Genomic DNA, 26056 nt, shown 5'->3' with positions numbered 1-26056 from the left:
GACAGGTATGTGGATAGGAAAAGTTTGGAGGGATGTGGGTCAAACACAGGTAGTGTAGATGGGGCACCTTGGTTGGCAAGGGCAAGTTAGACCAAAGGGCGGTTTCAGTGCTGTTTGACTCTGGTGTTATATTTAATTTTTGCATATTTGATTTTGGTGAGTGGATTCATGGAGAAGAAAGATTATATTTGAAGTTTCAGTCTGCGGTAGAGTTGTCCAGGTTGGCCAAGGGCTGAAGTTACATCTTGTGAGTCAGTGCACTGAGCCATGTGCTTCTGTCTGTGCAGGAGGGAGGTAGCGAGATTGCGCCTGCTGTTTCTGGCCAGCGCACAAATTTAATGAAAAGAATAAATATAAACTCGCTGGCTTAACTAGTAGAAGCTTCACTTACCAAGGTGTACAAATATTGCAGCTACTACAGGGTCTGACTGAGTAAATGTCCTGTGATTAACACAATGAAGGCTTCTGTTGTATTTTCTTATTGTCCAAAGTAGAATTTGGGTCTGTATAGTTCCTGGAAATCTGGAAATCGTGAATCTTGATTCTGAAAATAGACACAATTTGGGCGGCATTGTGACGCAGCTGGTAGAGTTGCTGCCTTTCAGCGCCAGAGACCAGGGTTCATTTCCAACCTTGGATGCTGCCTGTGTTGAGTTTGCACGTCCTCCCTGTGACTGCATGGGATTCTTCTGGGTGCCCTGGTTTCTTCCCATATCCCAAAGATGTGCGGGTTTGTAGATTAATTGGACCTCTGTAAATTGCCCCCAGTGTGTAGGAAGTAGATTAGAAAGTGGGATAACATGGAAGTAGTGTGAACGGGTAGTCGATGGTTGGCGTAGACTCGGTAGGCTCAAGGGCCTGTGTCCATGCTGTATTTCTAAACTATTGTCTACTTATAAAATGTCACACAACCATTACTATAACATTTAAAAGGCATTTGGACAGATACATGGTTAAGAAAGGTTTGGTGGTAAAGGCCTGTTTCCATGGTGTATGACTCAAAGACTATAACACATATCCCCGTGTATTTCCTCCAACATAGGTCGGGATGAGATCCCGCAGCAGTGGTGGCGAATCCCCATCCCGCGGTCACACTTCCTGCAATAACAGCCATGAGGATGAGAAAGGCAGCAAAAAGAAGAACAAAACCCAACAGCAAAGTAATGGAGAAAAGACGTTGGGGTTGACAGGTCCTGCAAAGAAACCGCAGAAGCCTTTGGAAGAAGGTGAACGAAGGAAGAAGTTGCTGGAACTCTCCAAGGATGATCTTCTGCGCTTACTCAGTGTAATGGAAGGAGAAATAGAGGTGAGAAGCATGCACAGCACTCCTTTAATATTTGCAAACCCGTATAATAAATTGAGAACCGCTGTCAAATGAACTTGAACCAGCGTGTCCTGGTGTTGTGCTGCTGATTTCAACATGCTTGGTAGGACCATTGTGAGTTAATAGTAGAACACAAAGTGCTGGAGTATGTCAGCGGGTCAGACAGCATCTCTACACAACATGAACACATAGATACATAGAAAATAGGCCAGTCAGCACCGCCATTCAATGTGATCATGGCTGATCATCCACAATTAGTACCCCGTTCCTGCCTTCTCCCCATGTCCCTTGATTCCACAAATTCACAACTTTCTGGGTGAAAGTTTTTCCTCATCTAGGTTCTAAATGGCCTAACCCATATTCTCAAACTGTGGCCCCTGGTTCTGGACTCCCCCAACATCGGGAACATGTTTCCTGCATCTAGCGCAGGGATCGGCAACCTATGGGACCCGGGCCAAATGTGGTCCATAACCCAAAATCATCCGGCCCGCAGGTGTAATTTTTTTGCATAATCATCCGGCCCGCAGACGTCCGTCATCTCCAGTACCTCCCGGGCCCGAGGCTGCGGCTCCCAGGTGCTGTGATGCAAGGACGCAAGGAGGCCTGGGCTGGCGGTCGCAGTGGTGGAGCCACCGAGTGCTGAGCGGATGTTAATCTTAAATTGTGTTTCAGATTAACATAATTTAAGTGGAGTGGAGTTGGCCTAGCAATGTCACTCTTGTAGCTGCTCCACGGAACCTGCGATGCCTTTGACCCTGGAACTGTGTGAAGTGGGAAGCAGCTGTAAAAGGACAGCGACACTTGGGGGGGGAGAGTTCCTTTCCACAGTGTGTAGGGAGTCTGGCCTGGGTCAGCACAGCTTGGGCTGCACAAAGTAGCAAACTTGGCTGGGCCGCCAGGGGTAAAGTTGCGAGGAGGGCAGGAGCGTTGAGAAGGAGGGGGTCGGGGATCATGCCATCAACTCATTCACTCACTCAGTTGCTCGGGCGGGTGTTAGCGGCCGCCGGGACCAGACAGCGGAACAGGCCGCCACCGCAGCGCCTTCTGCCGGCCGGCCCGCCAGCCAGCCACGGGGTCCTTCGGCACAGGCGCAACCGGTGGAGGTGGTGGTTGGCGGGTAGCTACTGGGCGGAAGGCTGGCTGCTCCTTCCCGGGCTCTCTCTCTCTCTCTCTCTCCCCCTGTTATGTGACCTCCCTGAGCCAGGAAGTCCCTGTGACCAGAACCACACAGTGCATAGAGGGACAGGCAAAGATGGAGGCTGCCCGGTCCACATTGCCTCCTTGAAGGTGTTTCACATCTTCCTTTCTACTGACTAAACCAAACCCTTGATCCTGTCCCGCCAACCTTTTTTCAAAATTTAGCAACTCAAATTGGGGGTGCGTCTTCGACGCAGGGAAATCCGGAACTCAAATTTCACTGGTTAAGTGCAATAAACGCAAAGTTGATCTTGAGGGTTGTTTCAATACCAGTATCTCAAACTAATCCCTATGTTTAGTAGACATAATATTTCTTAAATATATAACTATGTCAAAGTTTATTAACTATGGCGATAGATGTGGCCCTCCAACCACTCACAGACATGGGACCCGGCTCCTATGCACAACAAGGTTGCCGACCCCTGATCTAGCGTGTCCAATCCCTTAAAAAATGTATATGTTTCTATAAGATCCCTCTCATCCTTCTAAATTCCAATGCATACATGCCCAGTCCCCCAATCCCGGGAATTAACCTCGTAAACCTGCGCTGCATTCCTTCAAAAGCAAGAATGTCCTTTCTCAAATTAGGAGACCAAAACTGCACACAATATTCAAGGTGTGGTCTCACCAGGGTGCTGTACAACTGCAGAAGGACCTCTTTACTCCTATACTCAAATCCTCTCATTATGAATGCCAACATGCCATTTGCTTTCTTCACTGCCTATTGTACCTGCACGCTTACTATCAGTGACTGATGCACAAGGATACCCAGGTCTCGTTGTACTTCCCCTTTTCCTAATCTGACGCCATTGAGATAATAATCTGCCTATTTGTTCTTGCCACCAAAGTGGATAACCTCACATTTATCCACATTATACTGCATCTGCCATGCATCTGCCCACTCACCCAACTTATTCAAATCACCCTGCATCCTCATAGCATCCTCTTCACAGTTCACACTGCCACCCAGCTTTGTGTCGTCTGCAAATTGCTAATGTTACTTTTAATTCCTTCATCTAAATCATTAATATATATTGTAAATAGCTGTGGTCCCAGCACCGAGCCTTGCGGCACCCCACTAGTCACTACCTGCTATTCAGAAAGGGAACCATTAATTCCTACATTTTGTTTCCTGTCTGCCAACCAATTTTCTATCCATGTCAATACCCTACCACCCAATACCATGTGCTCTAATTTTGTGCTCTAATCTTCTGTGTGGGACATTATCAAATACTTTCTGAAAGTCCAGATACACTACATCCACTGGCTCTCTCTTATCCATTTTAATTGTTACATCCTCAAAAAATCCCAGAAGATTAGTCAAGCAAGATTTCCCCTTCGTAAATCATTGCTGACTTGGACTGATCCTGTTACTGCTATCCAAATGCGCCGTTATTACATCTTTAATAATTGACTCCAGCATCTTCCCCACCACCGATGTCAGGCTAACTGGTCTATAATTCCCTGCTTTCTCTCTCTCTCCTTTCTTAAAAAGTGGGATAACATTAGCTACCCTCCAATCCACAGGAACTGATCCAGAATCTATAGAACTGGAAAATGATCACCAATACATCCATGATTTCTAGAGCCTCCTCCTTGAGTACCCTGGGATGCAGACCATCGGGCCCTGGAGATTTATCTGCCTTCAGTCCTATCAGTCTACCCAACAACATTTTCTGACTATTGTGAATTTCCTTCAGTTCCTCCATTCCCTAGTACATCAGGGAGATTGTTTGTGTCTTCCTTAGTGAATAACCTGTTCAACTCGTCTGCCATTTCCTAGTTTCCCATAATAAATTCACCTCTTTCTGTCCAAGGGGCCCACATTTGTCTTAACTAATCTTTTCTATCCTCCTTTATATTCTTTGGCTAGTACCACATCTTTCCTTCTCGTATTGCTTTTTTAGTTACCTTCTGTTGTTCTTTAAATGTTTCCAAATTCTCTGGCTTCCTGCTCATCTTTGCTATGTTATATGTCTTCTCTTTTCATTTTATACTGTCCTTGACTTTTCTTGTCAGACATGGGTGCCTCTTACTCCCCTTAGAACCTTTCCTTCTCTTTGGAATGAAATGATCCTAGATTATTCCCAGAAATACCTGCCATTGCTGTTCCACCGTCATCCCTGCTAGGGTCCCTTTCCAGTCAACTTTGGCCAGCTCTTCCCTCCTCCCTCCCACACGTGACGCTTCGGGTTGGGACCCTTCTTTAGACTACTGGAGATGGGGGAGAAAGCTGGAAAAGAGAGGTGGGGGCAGGATAAGGCATGGCAAGTACATGGCAGGTAAATGGATAGGAAAGGTTCAGAGGGATATGGGCCAAACGTGGGCAGATGAGACAATTGTAGATGGGGCATCTTGATCAGCGTGGGCAAGTTGGGCTGAAGGACCTGTTTCCATGCCATATAACTCTTTGATTCTATAACTCTAAGTGATAGGTGGATACTGTGGAGGGGGACTTTGATTGGCAGATGGGTGAAAGGCTAAAGATGATAAGAAGCCAAAAGGGTGACAGAGGGAGACAAAAAGGAGACAAAGAGACAAAAAGGAATCAGAGAAGAATCAGTGAAATGTAAAGTTAGAGGTAGGGATATGGATGGAAGGAGGTGGGGGAGGGAATGGAGGGGGGGGGGGGGGGGGGGGGGGGTTAGTGGGGGAAATGGTTGTGCATTGAAGTGGTGGGCACAGGAAAGAGAGGTGAAAAATAGAGTGCTACCTAAAGTTGGAGAATTCACTGTAGCTTATGCTGGGTTGTAAGACACCCAAGTGGAATATGAGGTGCTCATCCTCCAGTTTATGTGTGGCTTCACTCTGGCTATGGAGGAGGCCCAGGACAGGAAGGACTGTTCAAATGATTTGCAATCGGGAGATCCAGCAGCCTTGACGAACAGGGCGCATATGTTGGATGAAACGGTCGCCTCGACTCAGTTTAACCGTGCTGGCTAGATCCTGCATGTTCTAACAGCCACTTTGGGAAGCTCGGGAATACTGAGCCATCTGTTTCCTCTGGAGGCGATGAGTGGCTTGGATTCAGAAGACTGGAAAAGTGTGAAGGAGAAAATAATTTGGAACAAAAGAGAAAGATATGCCCTCACTGGCAAACAAGCTGCAATTGATTCAGTTTACCATAAAAAAATCTTTCCCATTACCGTGCTGAAAGCAAATCTCAGCCAAGAGAGTAAAAGTGTGAAAGGCTTGTGTTTACATTGACTGAAGTATGGTGAGTTCCCTCTGAGAGATTTGAACAGGACTCTGGTCACAGATGGAGATTCACAGTTGAGGTAGGTGTTCCACTGGGTCCATTTTGACTAAAACACAGTGGATTTGTTAACAGTCCCACAGTGGCTTAGTTTAGAGATACAGCGTTCGATTCTGACTGCGGGTACTGTCTGTACAGAGTTGGTACGTTCTCGCTATGACCGCGTGGGTGTCCTCTGGGTGCTCCGGTTTCCTCCCACACTTCAAAGATGTACAGGTTTGTAGATTGATTGGCTTCCGTATATTGTCCCAGTGTTTAGGATGGTGCTAGAGTGTGGGGATATCGCTGGTTGACGTGGACTTGGTGGGTGAAAGGGCCTGTTTTCACGCTGTAGCTCTAAAGTCTAAAGTAAAGTCTTAGATGGAGCATCTTGGTCGGCATGGATATGGTGCTATGACATTTGTACAGGTGCATGGAGAAAAAAGATTTAGATGGATATAGGCCAAATGAACCATCCTACCGCAACTAGAGAGCTGTCCTGAACTACTATCTATCTCATTGGTGACCCACGGACTATCTTTCAACAGACTTTACTGGCTTTATCTTGCACTAAACGTAATTCCCTTATCGTGTATCTGTACACTGTGAATTGGCTCGATTGTAATCATATATTGTCTATCTGCTGACTGGTTAGCACGCAACAAAAGGTTTTGACTGTACTTCGGTACACATGACAATAAACTAAACTAAAACTGGGCGAGCTTAGAGGGGGCTTCTTGGTCGGCATTCCGTGCTCTATGACTATGTCATTGCTCTTGAAGTTGCCAGCAAAGCAATTATGGATGAATGATTAAAATCTTTCTGTGTTATTGACTAGTTTATGAAATAACTAGGCTTAGAATTATTCCATTTCAGTCAGGGAGCCAGTTGAGGGACAATTTAATTTTTGTGAAAGATCTTATCTTGATAACGGCGTTGGCCAAGTCATGCTATAACTAAATATGTGACCAGCTATAAAATGCCAAGAGGATTTGTTTTCAGTGAAGAAGAATGATAGGGATGTAATGATGAGGCATTATAAGGCACAGGTCAGACCCGTTTTTGGTGTATTTTGAGCAGTTTTGGGCCCCATATCTGAGGAAGGTTGTACTGGCATTGGAGAGGTTCCAGAGGAGGTTGATGAGTATGATCCCAGGAATGATTGGGTTAACATTTGATGAGTGTTTGATGGCACTGGGCCTGTACTCGCTGGAGTTTAGAAGGGTGAGGGGGGACCTCATTGAAACTTACCGAATAGTGAGAGGCCTGGATAGAGAGGATGTGGAGAGGATGCTTACACTAGTGGGAGAGTCTAGGACCAGAGACCATAGCCTCAGAATAAAAGGACATACATTTAGAAAAGAGATGATGAGGAATTTCTTTAGTCAGATGGTGGCAAATTTTGGAATTCATTGCCACAGAAGGCTGTGGAGGCCAGGTCATTGGGTATTTTTACGGCAGAGATTGGCAGGATTAGTACAGATGTTATGGCCTATGGGGAGAAGGCAGGAGAATGGGGTTGAGAGGAAACGATAGTCAGCCATGATTGAATGGCGGAATAGACTTGATGGGCCGAATGGTCTAAATTCTGCTCCTATAACATGAATTTATGAGAGTACCACAAAATCCGATTGGAACCAAACTCTATCTACAGTTTCATGTTTTAATGTTCCCAGTGAAATGTGGGATTGGACTGGCCAGCCTCAGTTTGAAGAGAACTCTGAGAGATTGCAGGAACAGCAGATTTTCATTTTGATTTGTCTGAATTGAGCCCAGGGGTGAAAGAATAAAATGAAGTGGAATGATTTATTGTGTCATTAAGTTAAATGTTGCAGACTAGCTCCCCAACTGTGAAAAGCTCATCCAGTAATCTGAAAGTCAGCCTGCTGCCAACATTTTCAGCCCATTAAGTTTAGTGCACAGGAAACCCTGTGGGAACTGCTGCTTTCCACAGGAAAAGACCTTCAGCCCAGACCACCAGACACTTTAGACTTTAGAGCTCCAGTCTAGAAACAGGCCCTTCGGCCCACCAAGTCCTTGCCATCCTGCGATCACCTCGTACACTAACCTACACACACTAGGGATAATTTTACAACTTACCAAAGCCAATTAACCTACAAACCTGTATGTCCTTGGAGTATGGGAGGAAGCCTGAGCACCCACATGGTCACAAGGAGAACGTACAAACTCCATACATCCGTAGTCAGGATGAAACGCAGGTCTCTGGCGCTGTAAGGGAGCAACTCCACCGCTGCGCCACTGTGCCGACACATCGAGCAAATAGCGTGGAATGCATTCAGCGTTGCACTGTTTGTTAGGTTCAGGTTTATTATTGTCACGAGCACTGAGGAACAGTGAAAAGCTTTGCCTTGTATGCTATCTAAACAGATCAGATAATACTATACATCAATTCAATCAAGCCTAACTCAAGTACAATAGGTAGAGCAAAGGAAAAAATCCAGAGTGCAGAATATAGTTCTCAGCATTGTAGCACAACAGGTCCAGAGACAAAATCCAATGTCCTCAATGGGGTAGAGGTTAATTGGAACAGTTCCCTAGCTTATACAATGACCATTCAGAAGCATAACTCAGAGAGTCAGGCAGCATCTTTGGTGAACATCGATAATGATGCTTCAGATCGGAACTCTTCTTCAGATGAAGGGTCCAGAACCAACATTTCACCTATCCATGTTCACCAGGGATGCTGCCTGACCTGCTGTGTTACTCCAGCACTTTGGGCCTGTTTGGGATGCTGCATCTATAAACTAACTTAAACAGATTGGTTATTTCATGCAGGAATGCACGTGGCTACTCCCACAAACTGTTCGACTGTCATTATCCTTCCAAGAGGAGGGAAGGATCTTTAGTATAGTTTATAGGTAGACACAAAATGCTGGAGTCACTCAGCGGGACAGGCAGCATCTCTGGAGAGAAGGAATGGGTGACATTTTGGGTGGAGACCCTTCTTCGGACTGATGTTTGAATTAGTTTAGTTTATTGTCATGTGTACTGAGGTAGTGAAAAGCTTTTTGTTGCGAGCTAACATGCAGTGGAAAGTCTATACATGATTACAATCAAGCCATGCACAGTGTACAGATACAGGATAAAGGGAATAATGTTTAGTGCAAGGTGAAGTCCAGTAAAGTCCGATTAAAGATAGTCCGAGGGACTCCAATGAGGTAGATGGGAGGTCAGGACAGCTCTCTCATTGGTGATAGGATGGTTCAGGTGGCAGAGCATAAGCTTTAGGCCACCAGTCCCCTTGTTGACATGACAGTCTGGTCTCAGCCTTGAATCTTTTCCGTGAAGGTCACACACTATCAGCAGATCACAGGCCCAAGGCCGACAAAATATATGCTTTCGTTGGCAAGGAAACTATCCTAATCAGATCCACAAACAACAGACATTAATCCACAGAAATACCGGCACTAATCTTAAACATTTCCTGATCTGAGGCCTGAACGGAAACAGGAAGAAATGTGTAACAATTACACCAGACCCGTCTGACACTTATTGTTTGGAATGGAGGGTCAATTGCAATCACTCGCCTTCCCTGAGAAATGAGCCTTTATCATGCTGTATTGTACCATGCTATCGCTGGCAGAGTCCGAGTGAAGATCACTGGAAGTGTCCACTTCATAATCACCACCTTTAGACTTTCAAATGCATCGATGCCAGAGATAAATGATGGTGACATGCTGGAGTCACTCGGGGAGACAGGCAGCATCTCTGGAGAGAAGGAATGGGTGACGTTTCGGGTCGAGACCTTTCTTCGGACTGATGTAGATGCTGGAACCTTGCGTAGAACTCAAGAGTGCTGGAGTAACTTAGCAGGTCAGGCAGCACCTCTGGAAGATGTGAATAAGCGATCATTTGGGTCTGAAGAAGAGTCCCAACTCGAAACATCCTAAGGCTGGGATTATTCCTCCCACATTCCAAAGACATGCAGGTTTGTTGATTAATTGGCTTCTGTAAATTGTCCCTAGTGTGTAGGTTAGAACTAGTGTGTGGGTGATCCTTGGTCGGCATGGACTCAGTGGGCCGAAGGCCTGTTTCCACGCTGTATCTCTAAACTAAATTAAACACCAAACTTAGGAAAGGTTTCACCCTCTCTATGTTATTGTAGGCCTTGGTCTTCTTCTCTGTAACTGTGATGCCACAGTGCTGACAATTACATTCTGCACTCTGGTATTTTTCTCTTTGCTCTACCTATTTCACCAGTGCATGGCTTGATTGTTTTTATTTATAGTAAGTGATTTAATTGAATAGCATGCAAACAAAAGCTTTTCACTGTATCTTGTTAGGCGTGACATTGATAAACAAATAACCAATACCAATTATTCAAATTAGATTTAGAAACATAGAAACATAAAAAATAGGTGCAGGAGCAGGCCATTTGGCCCTTCGAGCCAGTACTGCCATTCATTTCGCCTACAGAGCCAACAGAAGTACAGATGATGCAGTGTCCCTCTGTGCGCACTCCGTCCTCCAACACCTGGAATCCAGATCCACATATGCTCGCATTCTTTTTGTGGATTTCAGCTCCGCTTTCAATACCATCGTTCCTGTAAAGTTGATACACACTTTACAGGAACTGGGGGTCAACTCATCTCTATGTAAATGGATCTATAGCTTTCTATGTGACAGGAAACAGGTGGTAAAAATTGGTAACCATGTCTCACTGGCTAGGTTCCTGAACATTGGCGCCCCCCAGGGTTGCATTTTATCACCTCTTCTGTACTCTGTATACACACATTTTTGCTGTTCACACTCTGACTCTGTCTTGTTATTTAAGTTTGCAGATGACACATCTGTGGCAGGTCTTATTACTAATAACATCAAAACCGTTTACCGTAGTGAAGTGGAGGAGCTAGTAAGGTGGTGTGAGAACAACAACCTCATACTTAACATCTCAAAAACTAAGGAGCTGGTTGTTGATTTCCGAAAGAGGGCCACCCCCCGACCCCCTCTCTTCATCAATGGAGAGGTGGTTGAGAGGGTCACCTCCTTTAAGTTCCTCGGGACCACCATGCATCAATCCCTATCATGGGAGCTCAACACCAGTCTCATAATCAGTAAGTGCCATCAGCGACTCTACTTCCTGCGGCAGCTTAAAAAATTCAGGGTCGGTCGACCAGCCATGACCCACTTCTATAGGTCTACCATAGAAAGCATACTCACATTCTCTATGCTTGTCTGGTATGGCCACACAACCTCGCAGGATAAGATTCGGCTGGAGAGAATAGTGCGCCGAGCTTCTAAGATCATCGGTTGCAGCAGACTTCCCTCAGTGACATCACTTTACTTAACAAGACTCACCAGAAAGGCCAGGAAAATCATAGCAGATCACTTTCACCCAGCACATTACCTCTTTAATCTCCTCCCATCAGGAGGGAGATATAGAAGCATTAAAAGTAAAACATCTCGCTTCAGAGACAGCACCTACCTCCAAGCCATCAGATATTTGAATTTGCACTAATCACTTTGCACTTTCTTTTGCACTTGCACTTACGCTTAGTATGACGCTGCTGGGTACTGTCCTTCCTGTATATATTGTCCTTTGTACGGTATTGTCTGTATTATTTAGTGGTGTATGTGGTGGTTGTATTGCTCTGTATTGTGTTTGTCTGAGAGCGAACACATTCCTATCAACTTGTTGACATGGCAATAAAATGTCTTGAATCTTGAATCTTGAATATGATCATGGCTGATTATACAAATATCCTGCTTTCTCCCCATATCCCTTGATTACGTTAGCCCTAAGAGTTATATTTAACTCTCTCTTGAAAACATTTGTCCTGCATTTTGTGAACACGACGTATCTGGGCAATCTTCCTCATTGTCAGTTAGATCCCAGTGTTGTTGTTGTTCCTGTCACAGCTCATCTGGTTCTGAAGCATATATCCCAGTGTAGCATTTGCACAGCCCCCCATTAGCACACTGACCTTTCTGTCCTGGGCCTTCTCCATTGCCAGAGTGAGGCCACATGCAAAGTGGAGAAACAGCACCTCATATTCTGCTTGGGCAATTTGAGCCGTCAAATTGATTGTACGATACAGCATGAAATTAGGCCCTTTGGCCCATCGAGTCTATATCGACCATCGATCACCCATTCACACTAGTTCTTTGTTATCCCACTTTTGCACCCACGCCTACAGTAGGTCAATTAACCTGCAAACTCACACGTCTTTTGGGATGTGCCCCGGTAAAACAGCAAACTTAATCAAAGGTAATCCCTTCTTCTCTCTGCTCCCAGCATGCAGAAATTTGAAAGTACGCACCACCAGACTCAGGAATAGTCTCTCCCGCTCTATTATCAGGCCCTTTGGCCCACCGAGTCCATGCCGACCATCGATCACCCATTCACAGTAGTTCTATGTTAAACCATGTTCCTGAGTCTGGTGTTGCACACTTTCAAGCCTCTGCACCTTCCCATAAATGAGGGCACTGTCCGACTTACATCTGCACCTTTGCAGTCATTGGACTTTGTCAATGGAACTGATGCACTGCAATGCTCAGCTTTATATTCTTCACTCAGTATCTTCCCCTTTGCTCTACCTTGTGCAAACTCCACACAGACAGCATATGAGGTCAGAATTCAACTTGGGTCTCTGACATTGTGAGGAAGCTTATTGTACCAACGCCAATACCACAGGACTTTCTTTGTACTACCTGAGTCCCAGCCTAGACTAGGTAATTAGTTCTTCTGGTTTGCATCTTGAGTCCACAACCTTCAGACTCAGAGGAGGGAGAGTTGCCAGACTGAGCCACCCGCACATCTCCTTATCTACTGATGTCGAATCACTTTCACATATGGTCAGTCACGCACTGAGGCAGACCATGTAAATTAGTCTTTGATGTCAGTTGTGTGCTCAGCATGTGGTATATTTACTGGGAAGTAAGGTCTGTAGTTTAGTTTATTGTCATGTGTACTGAGGTACAGCTTATAGTGAAAAGCTGCTGTTGCGTGCTAACCAGTCAATGGAAAGACAATGTATGATTACAATCGAGCCATCCACAGTGTACAGATACATGATAAAGGGAATAACTTGAATAACGTTTAGTGCAAGACAAAGTCCAGTAAAGTTCGTTCGCCAGTAGTCGTTGCGGAAGGTCTTCTGGTCCCGGGAGTCGGAGAATGGATAGATGTGAGAGGAGATTTAGAAGAGTATAGTTAAAGTAAGTCGGTGTAGAGAGCAAGTGAGAGCGGAGCGATTGTAATGAGTGATCGCAGATCCACTTCTGTGACTTTCACACGAAGAGTCGCCTGGCTTGGGCACAATCTTAGATCTGATGAAGGACTCCAGATTACCATTTTATCCCAGTCCTATTAAAATCAAAGAAATATTCCAAGGAATTTTAAATTCTATGCAAAGTTTCAGCAGATATTGTGAGAGGTGAGAGTCTGAACCTTTTTCCCCGGGTGGAAATGTTGAACACTAGAGGGCATAGCTATTAGGTGAGAGGAGTAAAGTTTAATGGAGACATATGCCAGGCAGGTTTTTTTACAGAGTGGTGGGGGCCTGCAACGCATTGCCGGGGGTGGTGGCGGAAGCAGAACGATGGGGGCATTTAAGAGGCTTTTAGATAGGCACAGTGAATACTGATCATGCATAGGCAGATGAGATCAGTTTAACTTGGCATCATCTTTGGCACAAAGTTTTATTTTTAGTTTTAGAGATACAGCAAGAAAACATCAGGTCCTTTGGCCCATGAGGGCTATGCCAATCATCGATCACCTGTACACTGGTTTTATGGCCTACATATGTAGAGTAATTTACAGAAGCCAATTAACCTACAAACCTGCACGTCTTTGGAATGTGGGAGGAAACTGGAGCACCCGTAGAAAATATATGTGGTCGCAGGTAGAACTACAATCTCTGCACAGACAGCACCCACAATCAGGATTGAACCCGGATCTCTGGCGGTGTGAAGCAGCAACTCTACCATTGCCCCACTGTGCTGCCCCCTCATTGTGGGCCAAAGGGCCAGTTCCTATGCTGTACCGTTCTATGTTCTATGTTTTATGTAGCTTTCAAAGTTTGTTACTGAGAAATATTTCCCCCATTACTATGAATGTCATAATCTATATTTACTGGAGAATGTTAACCTTTGTTGATTCAGTGATTCTTTGCCGATTGGTTTAATAACTAGCTGTTTCAGTAATGTTCCCAGGCCACTATTCTTGCTGGGGTGATCTCATTCGTTCAAGAATGCACTGGGCTGATTCAATAATAACTCCCTTGAGAATAACAGAAGCGCCTCTCTTTCAAAACAGAAGAAGATTGAAACCACACTGTGACAGATTAGTAACGAATATGTCACCACAATTCACTTCCACTTACGCTAATAGATCAGCTCTTCATTAAACAATTGAAGAAGGAATTTTGTTCCGACTGGGTAGCACTTTTCAATCCTTCCCTGCTCGTGAGGATTGTGGATATGAATGTATTTGTGTGTGAGGTAGATCTGTATCCGACAAACAACAGCAACTTTTATCGATGAACCTTCATAGTCTGCATGTGCTACATTGATGTACATAGGGATCTTGGGGTCCAAGTCCATAGCTCCCTGACAGTGACAACATGTAGAAAGAGAAGGCATGTGGTATGTGTGCCCTCATTGATCAGGGCATCAGGTAGTTATGGTGCAGCTTTAGAGGATGGTTAGACCGCAATTGATGTATTGTGTGCAGTTCCGGCCGCCCCTTTACAAGATGGATGTGGAGGCTTTGGAGAGGGTGCAGCCAGGTTTTACAAGAATGCTGCCAATAGTGGAGGGTATTCGTTATAAGGAGAGGTTGGACAAACTTGGGTTATTTTCTTGGGGACATCGGAGGCTGGGGGAAGACCTGATAGAAGTACAGTTCTACCACTGATTTTCTGGCAACCTTTGTTCCAGAGCCTTTCTGGATGATCTGTTTAGCCAGACCAACAAAGGTCACGGCCTGGGGGGGGGAGGGGGGGTTAAGGTTAGATTAGTTTAGTTCAGCCTATCACTTCCCATTTTCTATCTCATTTCTTTGTTCCCTCATGTTTCATGGGATCATGTTTTGCCCAATGATTTTTTCTGTGAAGTATCTTGACTCATAACAAAACTCCAATAATCCAGCGTCCAATGATTTGGAAATCCTGATGATCACACTTCTATAGGAAAAATGACGTTAAGCTGGATAGAGTGCAGAGATTTATGAGGATATTGCCAGGACTTGAGGGCCTGAGCTCCAGGGAGAGGTTAGGCAGGCCAAGACTATATTCCTTGGAGTGCAGGAGACTAATCCTATAGAGGCGTTTAAATTCATGAGGGAAATAGACAGAGTGAATGCACAGTCTTTAACACAGGGTAGGGGAATCAAGAACCAGAGGACATAGGTTTAAGTTGAAAAGGGAGAGATTTAGTAGCAACCAGGGGGCAACATTTCCACCCAGAAGGTGGTGGGTCTATGGAATGAGTTCCCAGAGGAGGTAATTGAGGCAAGTACTATAACAACATTTTTGGACAGGTACATGGTTAGGAAAGGTTCAGGGGGATATGGGCCAAATGCAGGCAGGCAGGACTAGTGTAGGGCAGCTTGGTCTTTAGACTTCAGATTTTAGGCTTTAGAGATTCAGCCCTTTGTCCCACCAAGTCCGAAGCCAATTAACCTACAAACCTGTACATCTTTGGAGTGTGGAAGGAAACTGGAGCACCCAGGGGAAAACCCATGCCGTCACAGGGGGAATGTACAAACTCTGTACAGGCAGCACCCATAGCCAGGATCAAACCCGGGTGTCTGGCTCTGTAAGGCAGCAACTCTACTGCTGTGCCGCTGTGCACCATCCATGGTCAGCACGGATGGGGTGGGCCATGGGACCTGTTTCCGTGCTGCATGACGCCGTGACTGCCGCATCCTCCAACCGCTCCCGTATCACAGTCAGAATGAGTAGTACAGTGGTCGGCCCTGTAGAGGAATGTCATTTTCTCTTAGCCCTGCCTCTACATAATCCTTGTGGATCAGTTGGATTCGACGCGGATTTGAGCAATTTTCACACCTGTCTGTAATTTGCTGAGAAGCACCGTTTAGCAAAACGGCACAGAGAGGAAGGAGGTGAATGATTTACAGCTGAGCCACTACTGACCAGGAAACTGTCAGGCTGAGAAAGACCAAGCAGAGGCCAGCTAAGAATTTGAAGTCATAAAATTAAGATCGTATATTGTTCAAAACATCTGCCTGTTACGGATGTAAGTGGCAGGCTGGATATTAAAGGAACAATTGCATCTCAGTCTGGTGCCAGCAAGTAACATATCTTTCTGCTACTTCTCCTAGTCTGGGCCATGTTGATCCTGTCCCCGTGTGTGGACACTGCCTATGGCCCAGACACTTACCTGGGCCAGATGTGAAGGGGCTTTATCATTTACAGTGGTCTGCAGACAAACAGAGCTTTTGGTGGATAGACACAAATGCTGGAGTAACTCAGCCAGTCAAGCAGGATTCTTGGAGAAAAGGAATAGGTGACGTTTTGGGTCGGAACCCTTCTTCACACTCAGCTTTTGGTGGAATAGTCAGCTGGCCTAGAAAAACCTTACAGCCTTCGACAGCTGGTAAAGCTGGGAACAAGGCTTTGTTGGCTGTCAGTGGATAATTAAAAACACATAGACAAAAATCAAAACTGAACAAAACTAAGTAATTGAAGTCTTAAGTCACTTACCTCCCCCATTGTGCCCAAAATGTTTGCCCAGAGATCTTCTCTAGTAACAAGGGGGATTCAGATCGGCTCTGGGTAGTGTACGTGAACCTTGTTCTTTTTCTTTCCCTTGCTCTCCCATTCTCTCTTTAGCCCTCTCTCTTTCTCTCATTCCACAATCTCCTCTCTCTTTTTCTTTCTTTCACCCTCACTCCTCTCTCTTTTCTAGCTTTGTCCCTCTCCCCTTCTTTTTCCCCTTCTCTCTCTTTCTCTCTCCTGCACTTCCTGTATCGCAATCTTCTCTCCTCCTTTCTTTTTTCTCTTTCTCCTCCCTCCTCTCTCTTCCTCTCACATTCTTTTTCCCCTTCTCTCTCTCTCTCTCTCTTTCTCTCTCCTGCTGTCACTATTTCTCTCTTTCTCTCCCCTCTCTGTTTCCCGTTGTTTCTATCTTTCTCTCTTCTCTCCTTTCTCTCTTTTGCTCTCACTTTCTTTCTCCCTTTCTTTCCCTCTCTTTTTCTCCTGCTCTCTTTTTCTCTCTCACCTCCCTCCTTTCTCCCTCTCTCCATCCATCCTTTGTTCTCTCTCCTACAGAAGTCTCCTTCATCAAACCCAAAATACTTCCATACCTGTGTTAGAGTGTATCAGCAAAAAGGAGAGGTTGGACAAACTTGGATTCTTTTCTCTGGCGTGTAGGAGGTTGAGAGGAGACCTGATAGAGGTATAGCACAGGAACAGGTCCCTCAGCCCAGCATGACTATGCCGAGCATGATGCCAAGCTATAATATTCTCACCTGCCTGCACATGACCCATATCCCTCAAAAATTATGGGAGGTAGACAGTGAGAAGCTTTCACCCAGGGTGGAAATGTCAAAACTAGAGGGCATAGTTTTAAGGTGAAGGGGCAAAGTTTAAAGAAGATGTGTGGGGCAAGTTTTTTTGCACAGAGAATGCTGGGTATGGATCATGCTAGCAGGGGAGGTGGTGGAAGCGGATGCAATAGGGGGTTTTATGAGACTTTTAGATGGGCGCATGGATATGCAGGAAATGGAGGGATATGGATCATGTGCAAGCGGATGAGATTAATTTATCTTGACATCATGTTTGTTTGGCACAGACATTGTGGGCTGAAAGGCCTGTTCCTGTGCTGTACTGTTCTATGTTCTAGGTTTTGTGTTTAGACATGCAAGGACTTATGAAAAAAAAATCTAAAAATCGAGCGAGGAAATGGACGCTAGAGCGGAGGGAAGAAACGTGTGGTGCGTGGGATCCAAGAGACCCACAGAGCATTTCACTTGGTTTCAGCTTCTGGGGCCAAGCACATGTTCATGCCCCTTGTGCTTCATGCAAAGCTTTCAGCCAATTCGATAAAATTAGTGAACAATCTGAATGATATATTTCCTCAATAATTGAATCTGATGCAGAGATTTTGCAATGAATATTTTCTTACAGCTTCACATTTGCTATTTGTTAAATTGTCCTGAAAGGTTATTTTTTATAAAAATTACACCCGGTCTGCATTTTCCACACGGTCACTGGCTGCTCCCCAACTGATGGTGACATGAATGTTTGTGGTGTATTATTGTCACGTGCATCGAGGTACAGTGAAAAGCTTTGTTTTGCATGCTATCCAAACAGATCAGATAATACTACACATAAATTCAATCTGGTCTGAAGTTCGAGTCTTCACCCGAAACGTCAGCAATTCCTTTTCTCCAGAGATGCTGCCTGACCCGCTGAGTTACTCCAGCATTTTGTGTCTATCTTCCAACTCTTATTGACAATAGACAATATGTGCAGGAATAGGCCATTCGGCCCTTCGAGCCAGCACCGCCATTCACTGTGGTCATGGCTGATCATCCACAATCAGTAACCCGTTCCTGCCTTCTCCTCATATTCCATGACTCCGTTATCTTTAAGAGCTCTATCTAACTCTCTCTTGAAAGCATCCAGAGAATTAGCCTCCACTGCCTTCTGAGGCAGAAAATTCCACAGATTCACAACTCTCTGGGTGAAAAAGTTTTTCCTCATCTCTGTTCTAAATGGCCTACCCCTTATTCTTAAACTGTGGCCCCTGGTTCTGGACTCCCCCAACATTGGGAACATGTTTCCTGCCTCTGGCGTGTCCAATCCCTTAAGAATCTTATATGTTTCAGTAAGATTCCCTCTCATCCTTCTAAATTCCAGTGTATACAAGCCCAGTCGCTCCATTCTATCAACATATGATAGTCCTGCCATTCCGGGAATTAACCTTGTGAACCTACACTGCATTCCCTCGATAGCAAGACTGTCCTTCCTCAAATTTGGAGACCAAAATTGCACACAAAACTCCAGGTGTGGTCTCACTAGAGCCCTGTGCAACTGCAGAAGGACCTCTTTGCTCCTATACTCAACTCATTGTTATGAAGGCCAACATGCCATTCGCTTTCTTCACTGCCTGCTGTACCTGCATGCTTACTTTCATAGACTGATGAACAAGGACATCCAGATCTCATTGTACGTCCCCTTTTCCCAACTTGACACCATTTAGATTATAATCTGCCTTCCTGTTCTTGCCACTAAAGTGGATAACCTCACATTTATACACACTAAACTGCATCTGCCATGAATCTGCCCACTTACCCAACCTGTCCAAGTCACCCTGCATCCTCATAGCATCCTCCTCACAGTTCACACTGCCACCCAGATTTGTGCCATCTGCAAATTTGCTAATGTTACTTTGAATCCCTTCATCAAATCATTAATGTATATTGTAAATAACTGCGGTCCCAGCACCGAACATTGCGGTACCCCACTAGTCACTGCCTGACATTCTGAAAGGAACCCTTTAATCCCTACTCTTTGTTTCCTGTCTGCCAACCAATTTTCTATCCATGTCAGTATCTAGTTTTGGTAGTTTAGTTCAGTTTATTATTGTCACGTGTACCGAGGTACAGTGAAAAGCTTTTATGTTGCATGCTATTCGGTCAGTGGAGAGACACTACATGATTACAATCAAGCCGTCCACAGAGTACAGGTACAGGATGAAGGCAATAATGTTTAGTGGAAGATAAAATCCAGTAAAGTCTGATTAAAGATAGTCCGAGGGTCTCCAATGACGTAGATGAGAAATTAGGACTGCTCTCTAGTTGGTGATAGGATAATCCATATCCCTCCATGCCCTGCATGTCCGTGTGCCTCTCAAAAGGTATGCATATCCAATAGATCTGTGAGAATACAAGGTATCCTGGGAACTTCCATCATTGCTCACGTCAGGTGGAAAGTGCTAAATGACTCTTGATAACACACAGCATGCAAACAGATTGTTGTGTTCAATGGACAGCTCTCATCTCTTTAACTTCTACAAGTGTGCAGTAGAAAGCATATTGGCTGGTTACATCACAGCCTGGTTTGTCAATATGAGCGCTCAGGAGCGAAGAAGATTGCAAAAAGTGGTAAACACTACCCCGTCCATCACAGGTACTGACCCCCTTCCCACCATCGAAGAGATCTACAAGAGTCGCTGCCTCAAAAAGACAGTCAGCATCAGCAGAGACCCACACCATCCTGGTCACATATTCAATTCACTCCTGCTTTCGGGAAGAAGGTACAGGAGCCTAAAACTGTAACATCTAGGTTCAGAAGTAGCTTCTTTCCTATAACCATCAGGCTATTAAACACTAGAACCATCAAATAAACACTGAACTACATAGACATGGAGGCATTGGTATTGTCTTTTTGCACTTTTATTGTTTGTTTATTTGTTTTATGTGTGTGTGTGTATATGCATACACACCTATATATATATACCTATATATATATATGGGTGTGTATGGATATATATAAACATTTATTATGTTTATGATATGGTTTACAGGGTACTATGTTTACATGTTCTGTGGTGCTGCTGCAAGTAAGAATGTCATTGTTCTGTTTGGAACATATGCTAGAACACTCTTGACTCGCGACTCTCATCGTGTCGATAAAGCAAGTGGTACTGTTGACCTTGTGTAGATCGGACCATTGTGATTGCTTACCAGACAAGTTCTATTTGTCAGTCATTTGGAAACGCCACATTGTTAGGGTTAATGTTCAGAGACCTGCACCGCAGTAGACTTTGGCTGAAAGCCTGTGTGGAGATAATTAATTACGTAAGCACCAAACTCCCTGCCTGACTGCTCTGTTCTCAGAAAAGTGACATCATCCCGTTGAATGTTTTGGCATTGGAGCAGAACAGGCTTGCGTGGGCAGGGTTTAAAAAAAATTAAACATCTCCGACTGCTTAACTGGAACCATGTGAAAAGGACAAAGCCATTAGTAGTCCAGCAGAAGTTTGACGGTGTTGTAAAGTTGTGAGGGAGTTGTGTTGTGGAGTGTCTGGTCTTTAAAATAAATTCTGGTCTACAGATTAGAAAAATGGATTCACTCTCCAATAAGTAACTACCATGCAGATTATCCTGGGTCGTTTAAGAGCCAGCACATGTGCACCGTGGGGCTTTTGATCTGTGAAGCCCCACAGCCCCAGCCACACAAGAAATAAAAATCCAAAAACCTTGAAGAGTTTTACTTTTAGTTTTCGAGATACAGCATGGAAACAGGCCGAGTCCACGCCGGCCATCGATCACCTGTTCACACTAGTTCTATCGACAATCAACACATCAGGGGCAATTTACAGAGGCCAGTTAACCTACAAACCCACACGTCTTTGAGATGTGGGAGGAAACCCACACGGTCACAGAGAATGTGCAAACTCCACACAGACAGCAGCTGAGGTCAAGATCGAACTCCATGCCACTGGTGCTATGCAGCAGCAGTTCTACCAGCTGCACCACTGTGCCACTCTGAAACGTTAAACTATTTCGCTGAACCCACTGGTGTTGCTTGACCTGCTGAGTTCTTCAAAGCACCAAGGCCCCTTATAAGAGTGTAGAAACAAGGAACTGCTGATGCGGGTTTACAAAAAAAGACATGAAATGCAGGAGTAATTCAGCGGGTCAGGCAGCATCTCTGGAGAATATGGATAGGTCACATCATGACCTGAAACATCAGTTATCCATGTTCTCCGAGGGATGCTGCCTGATCCACTATTCCAGCACTTTATGCATTTTTTCCATAATAAGAGTGTAATGTTTCACTTGCTCACAGGTTTAGGTTTGTCTTTGTCAAGTCTACTGAGGTACAGCAAAAACTTTTTTTTTCGTGCTATCCTGTCAAGTCAGATAGAACTACACATGAAAACAATCATGCCATACACAAGTACAAAAGGAACCTCTGGCAAATCTCATCTGGAGCCTCCCTGATGCCTCCACATCTTTCCTACAATGTGGCAGGCAGAATTGAACACAATCCTCAAGCTGAGGCCAAACCAGTATCTTATAAAGGTTCATCAAGTCTACTCCGCCATCCAATCATGGCTGATCCATCTCTCCCTCATAACCTCATTCTCCTGCCTCCTCCCCCTAACCCCTGACACCTGTTCAGCATGACTTCCTTGCTTTAACACTCTGTCTCTTCACTGATATAACCCAGAACTGTGTGTGTCATATGAACCATGCTTTCACCCTGCCTTGCTGCCTTCAGTGGTTAGATCACCAACTCTCCCAGGCCCCTTTGCTACGTCACCCCATTTAGAAGGGTATATTTTATAGAAGCAGAGACAAAATGCTGCAGTAACTCTGATGGACAGGCAGCATCTCTGGAGAACATAACTCCGGAGATCCTGCCTGACTGGCTGAGTTATTCGTGCAGCTTGTGTCCTTTTTGTAAACCAGCATCTGCAGTTACTTGTTTCTACACACTTATAATGGGTCTTGTTTGCTTTGGTGAACTCAGCAGATCGGGCAACACCAGTGGGTTCAGAGAAACAGTTTAATGTTTCAGGGTGTGTCTTCTGTAATTTCCTTGTTTCTCCTATCTTTTATAGGCTCATTCTTCCCATCAAAATGCATGACTAACATAATGGTGGTCAGCATGGACTCAGTGGGCTGAAGGGCCTGCTGCCATGCTATATCTCTAAACTAAATGAAAACTTATTAAAATCACAACCAAGTTTCCTTTTAGATACAGGATCTCCTGTACAATCCAGGATTGTTGCTAACCCTACTTTCCATGGGCATCTCATTTGAACTCATAGAGCTTGCACTGACTGCCAGGGCTAAAAACAAATATTCAGAGAGGAGATATAAACCTGTATAGCAAGAACATATGAATTTAAAGATACTAAATGGAAAGCTCAGTGAAAGGCATATTGTTAAAAACCGGCACAGTGGCATAGCTGCTGGCAGCTGGTAGAGCTGCTACCTCACAGCGCCAGAGACCCGGGTTCGATCCTGACTTTGGGTGCTATGGAGTTTGCAAGTTCTCCCTGTGACCGCATGGTTTTCTCTGGTTGCTCCGGTTTTCTCCCACACTCCAAAGATGTACTGGTTTTTAGGTTAATTGGTTTTGGTAAAATTGTAAATTATCCCTAGTATGTAGGATGATGTAGTGTACGGGGTGATCGTGGACCCGATGGGCCGAAGGGCCTGTTTCTGCGTGTATCTCTAAAGTCTTAAGCAAAGTCTAAGGACAACATTTAGCTTAAAGATTAGAAATGATTTTTGCTATCCCCCCCCGACTTTCCTTCCTCTGGCTTCACAATCTGCAACTCTTCAAACCTGTCCCACACCTTCTGTTCTTAACCCTGGCCTTTGTTGCAACCATTTGCCTTTCAAAATTCCCCGCCCCCTATCCTGTGTTGACCTATTACCTGCCAGGCTTTGTCCTGCCACTCCCCTTTTCCATCTTTCTTCTATCCCACCACCCCCCCTTCTCCCCACCCACCAATCTGTCAGAAGGAGGTTTTCGACCCGAAACGTCACTGATCTACATTCTCCAGAGAGAATGTGCCTGTCTTCTCTCTGGAGAATGTGGATAGGGGACGTTTTAGGTCGAGAACTTTTTTCGGACTCAGAGAGGCTGCCTGCCCCATTGAGTTACTGTAGCACTTTGTGTCCTTTTGAGGATTTTACTAACAGCCATTGGCCATGTTGAATTTGGTATCATAGGGACCACTGGCGTTGTCTTTGCCCAATAACTCCTTGTCATCCTGTTCCCTCATTGTGCAAGTGCAAAGTGCAACTTGGATTCCAAAGCTGAATGGGCTACTGTAAATAAACCCACAAATGACATACTTCCTGATCTCCCTCTGTTTATTTTTCAATACATCACCGCTCCCTTACACTTAGCCTTTATATAAACTCGAAAGAAGGGAGTATGGGAGGTAGAGACACATGAACAAGGGATGCTGTGACACTAACTCAACAGACGGCCATTCGAGTCTACGTGAAGACATTCCCATTTTTCCAATGATCTCATTTCAGCTCTGTTTTTAGTTGACACAAGGATTTCATACTGTAGACCACATAGTCTCCACGTGTGTTTAAAAAGTCTGGAAAGGAACGTCTTTGTCTGGTCTGCTTTGAGTTAAAATGAGAATTGATTTTTTCAACCACACAATCATTTACAGCTGCTCTAGTTTAGGTTCTTTACCCAGAACATGGAAGTTGTACAGAACAGTGTCGAAAGTTGGGTTTGGAAATGAAAACAATGGGAGCATCAAATGAAGCAGAGCAACTGTGGGAAATATCCGAGACTGTTGCAAAGAGCTATAGTAACTCACACATCTCTCGTGTCATTTCTTGTGAACCAGCATCTCCAGTTCCTTGTGTTCCAGATTCAGGGACAGTTTCTTCCCAGCTGTTATCAGGCAACTGAATCGTCCTATCACCAATTAGAGAGCGGTCCTGACCTACCAAATACCTCATTGGAGACCATTGATCCATCTTTAATCAGACTTTATTGGACTTTATCTTGCAATTAATGTTATTCTTTTTATCCTGTATCTGTACATAGAAACATAGAAAATAGGTGCAGGAGTAGGCCATTCGGCCCTTCGAGCCTGCACCGCCATTCAATATGATCATGGCTGATCATCCAACTCAGTATCCTGTACACTGTGGACGGCTTGATTGTATTTATGTATAAGATAGACACAAAAAGCTTGAATAACTCGGCAGGACGGGCAGCATCTCTAGAGAGAAGGAATGGGTGACAATTTGGGTCGAGACTCTTCTAACGTATTGCCTTTTTACTAACTGGATAGCAAGCAACATAAAAGCCTTTCACTGTTCCTCGGTGCACGTAACATAATAATAAAGTAAACTAAACTACAAATATCCAAGATGTTGGTCAAGGTTTTCAAGTCCACAACTAATTGCATCCTCTATATTATTTCACCTCTGGGACCTAGATATGTAATCAGCTCAAATACTGTCACAAAAGAATGTGCCCTGTGGTGCGCTTGGTGAGATGGCTGCTTCTGAAGTGTAGGTTGTGGATTCAAGACTGAAGTGTAGGCCGGGCAGACACATCGATGATGTGCAGGGAAGTGATGATACTGGAGTCAGATACTGTTGCACCCAATCTGACTTAAACATATCCCATTCTAAATTGCCCTGTGTCGGCCCCATGGGGCAACTCCCTGCCCTTATTGAGGTGTACAAGATCACGAGGGGTGTGGGTTGAGTAAACGTTCACAGTCTTTTTCCCCAAGGTAGAAGATTCTACAGTTAAAGGGCATGGGCGTAAGATGAGTGAAGAGACATTTAAGATGGACGTCAGGAACAACTTTTTCATTCTGCGAGTAGTGCGTATCTGAAATAAGGACGGCACACACAACCCAACACACACGCACCCCAACACACACATACACACACAGATACACACACACACAAACTACACACACTCAATCGCGCACACACACACTACACACACACTCAATCACACACACACACACACACACACACACACACACACACACACACACACACACACACACACACACACACACACACACACACACACACACACACACACACACACACACACACACACACACACACACACAATCATGATTGTGCAGGCTGTCAGTTTTTGCCGTTAGATGAAGCACAGGATAGAGAACCCTTACTGTAAATTAACATGCTGGACTTCACAAGAGTTGTATTATCTCATTAGATATCTCATTTAGATAGGAACATGGATAGGTTAGGTTTAGAGGGATATGAATAAACACAGGCAGGTGGGACAAGTGTAGATGGGACATGTTGGTCGGTGTGGGCAGGTTGGGCTGATGGGCCTGTTTCCATGCTGGATGACTCTATAACACATGACATTGGGTTACTTTGTTTTCATTTATCTTCATATCAAGTGTTAGCTTTGGAATTCAACGTAAGCATGTTTTAATCGATCTTTGCAGGCCCGGGAGGATGTCATTCTGCTGCTGAAGTCAGATAATATTAAGCCGGAGTCCCTTGAAGCTTATTATGGCCTGGCCGTTCCTGAGAAGATTTTGCGGACTTTATCCAGAGATGCCAGTCACTTCCAGGAGAAGTCTCCGGGGGAGGATGTATATGAGAAGCCCATGGCAGAGGTATGGATTCATCCCTACATCATATACCCACCTTACATGAAGTTAATGTCTTGAAGCTTGCCTCGTAAACCCTTGGTGCTGGGTGTGGCTGGCGGTGGGAGCTGGCAGGGACAATGGGTCAGATTGCAATGTTTTCCCGGGTGTTATATTGGCAGTGAAAATGCACTCTTAGCATCCCAGTGAACGGC

The 26056-nt window shown here is 44.8% G+C and overlaps 1 protein-coding gene across 2 annotated transcripts in view; it reads left to right on the top strand.

Annotated features, from left to right (window-relative positions):
- Positions 1-26056, top strand: part of LOC129699557 (filamin-A-interacting protein 1-like) — a 137958-nt gene that overhangs the window by 40886 nt on the left and 71016 nt on the right. For both annotated transcript variants that reach the window (XM_055639463.1, XM_055639464.1), the window contains exons 2-3: positions 1043-1306; positions 25695-25868. In XM_055639463.1, the coding sequence (XP_055495438.1) occupies positions 1049-1306; positions 25695-25868 (432 nt within the window). In that variant the 5' untranslated portion in view covers positions 1043-1048. The remainder of the gene's footprint in view (positions 1-1042; positions 1307-25694; positions 25869-26056) is intronic.

The sequence above is a fragment of the Leucoraja erinacea genome, chromosome 8 (genome assembly GCF_028641065.1).
Source record: "Leucoraja erinacea ecotype New England chromosome 8, Leri_hhj_1, whole genome shotgun sequence".
Taxonomy (NCBI): Eukaryota; Metazoa; Chordata; class Chondrichthyes; order Rajiformes; family Rajidae; genus Leucoraja; species Leucoraja erinaceus.
The sequence above is the reverse complement of the archived record's forward strand: the minus strand, read 5'-3'. Positions and strand labels throughout refer to the sequence as shown.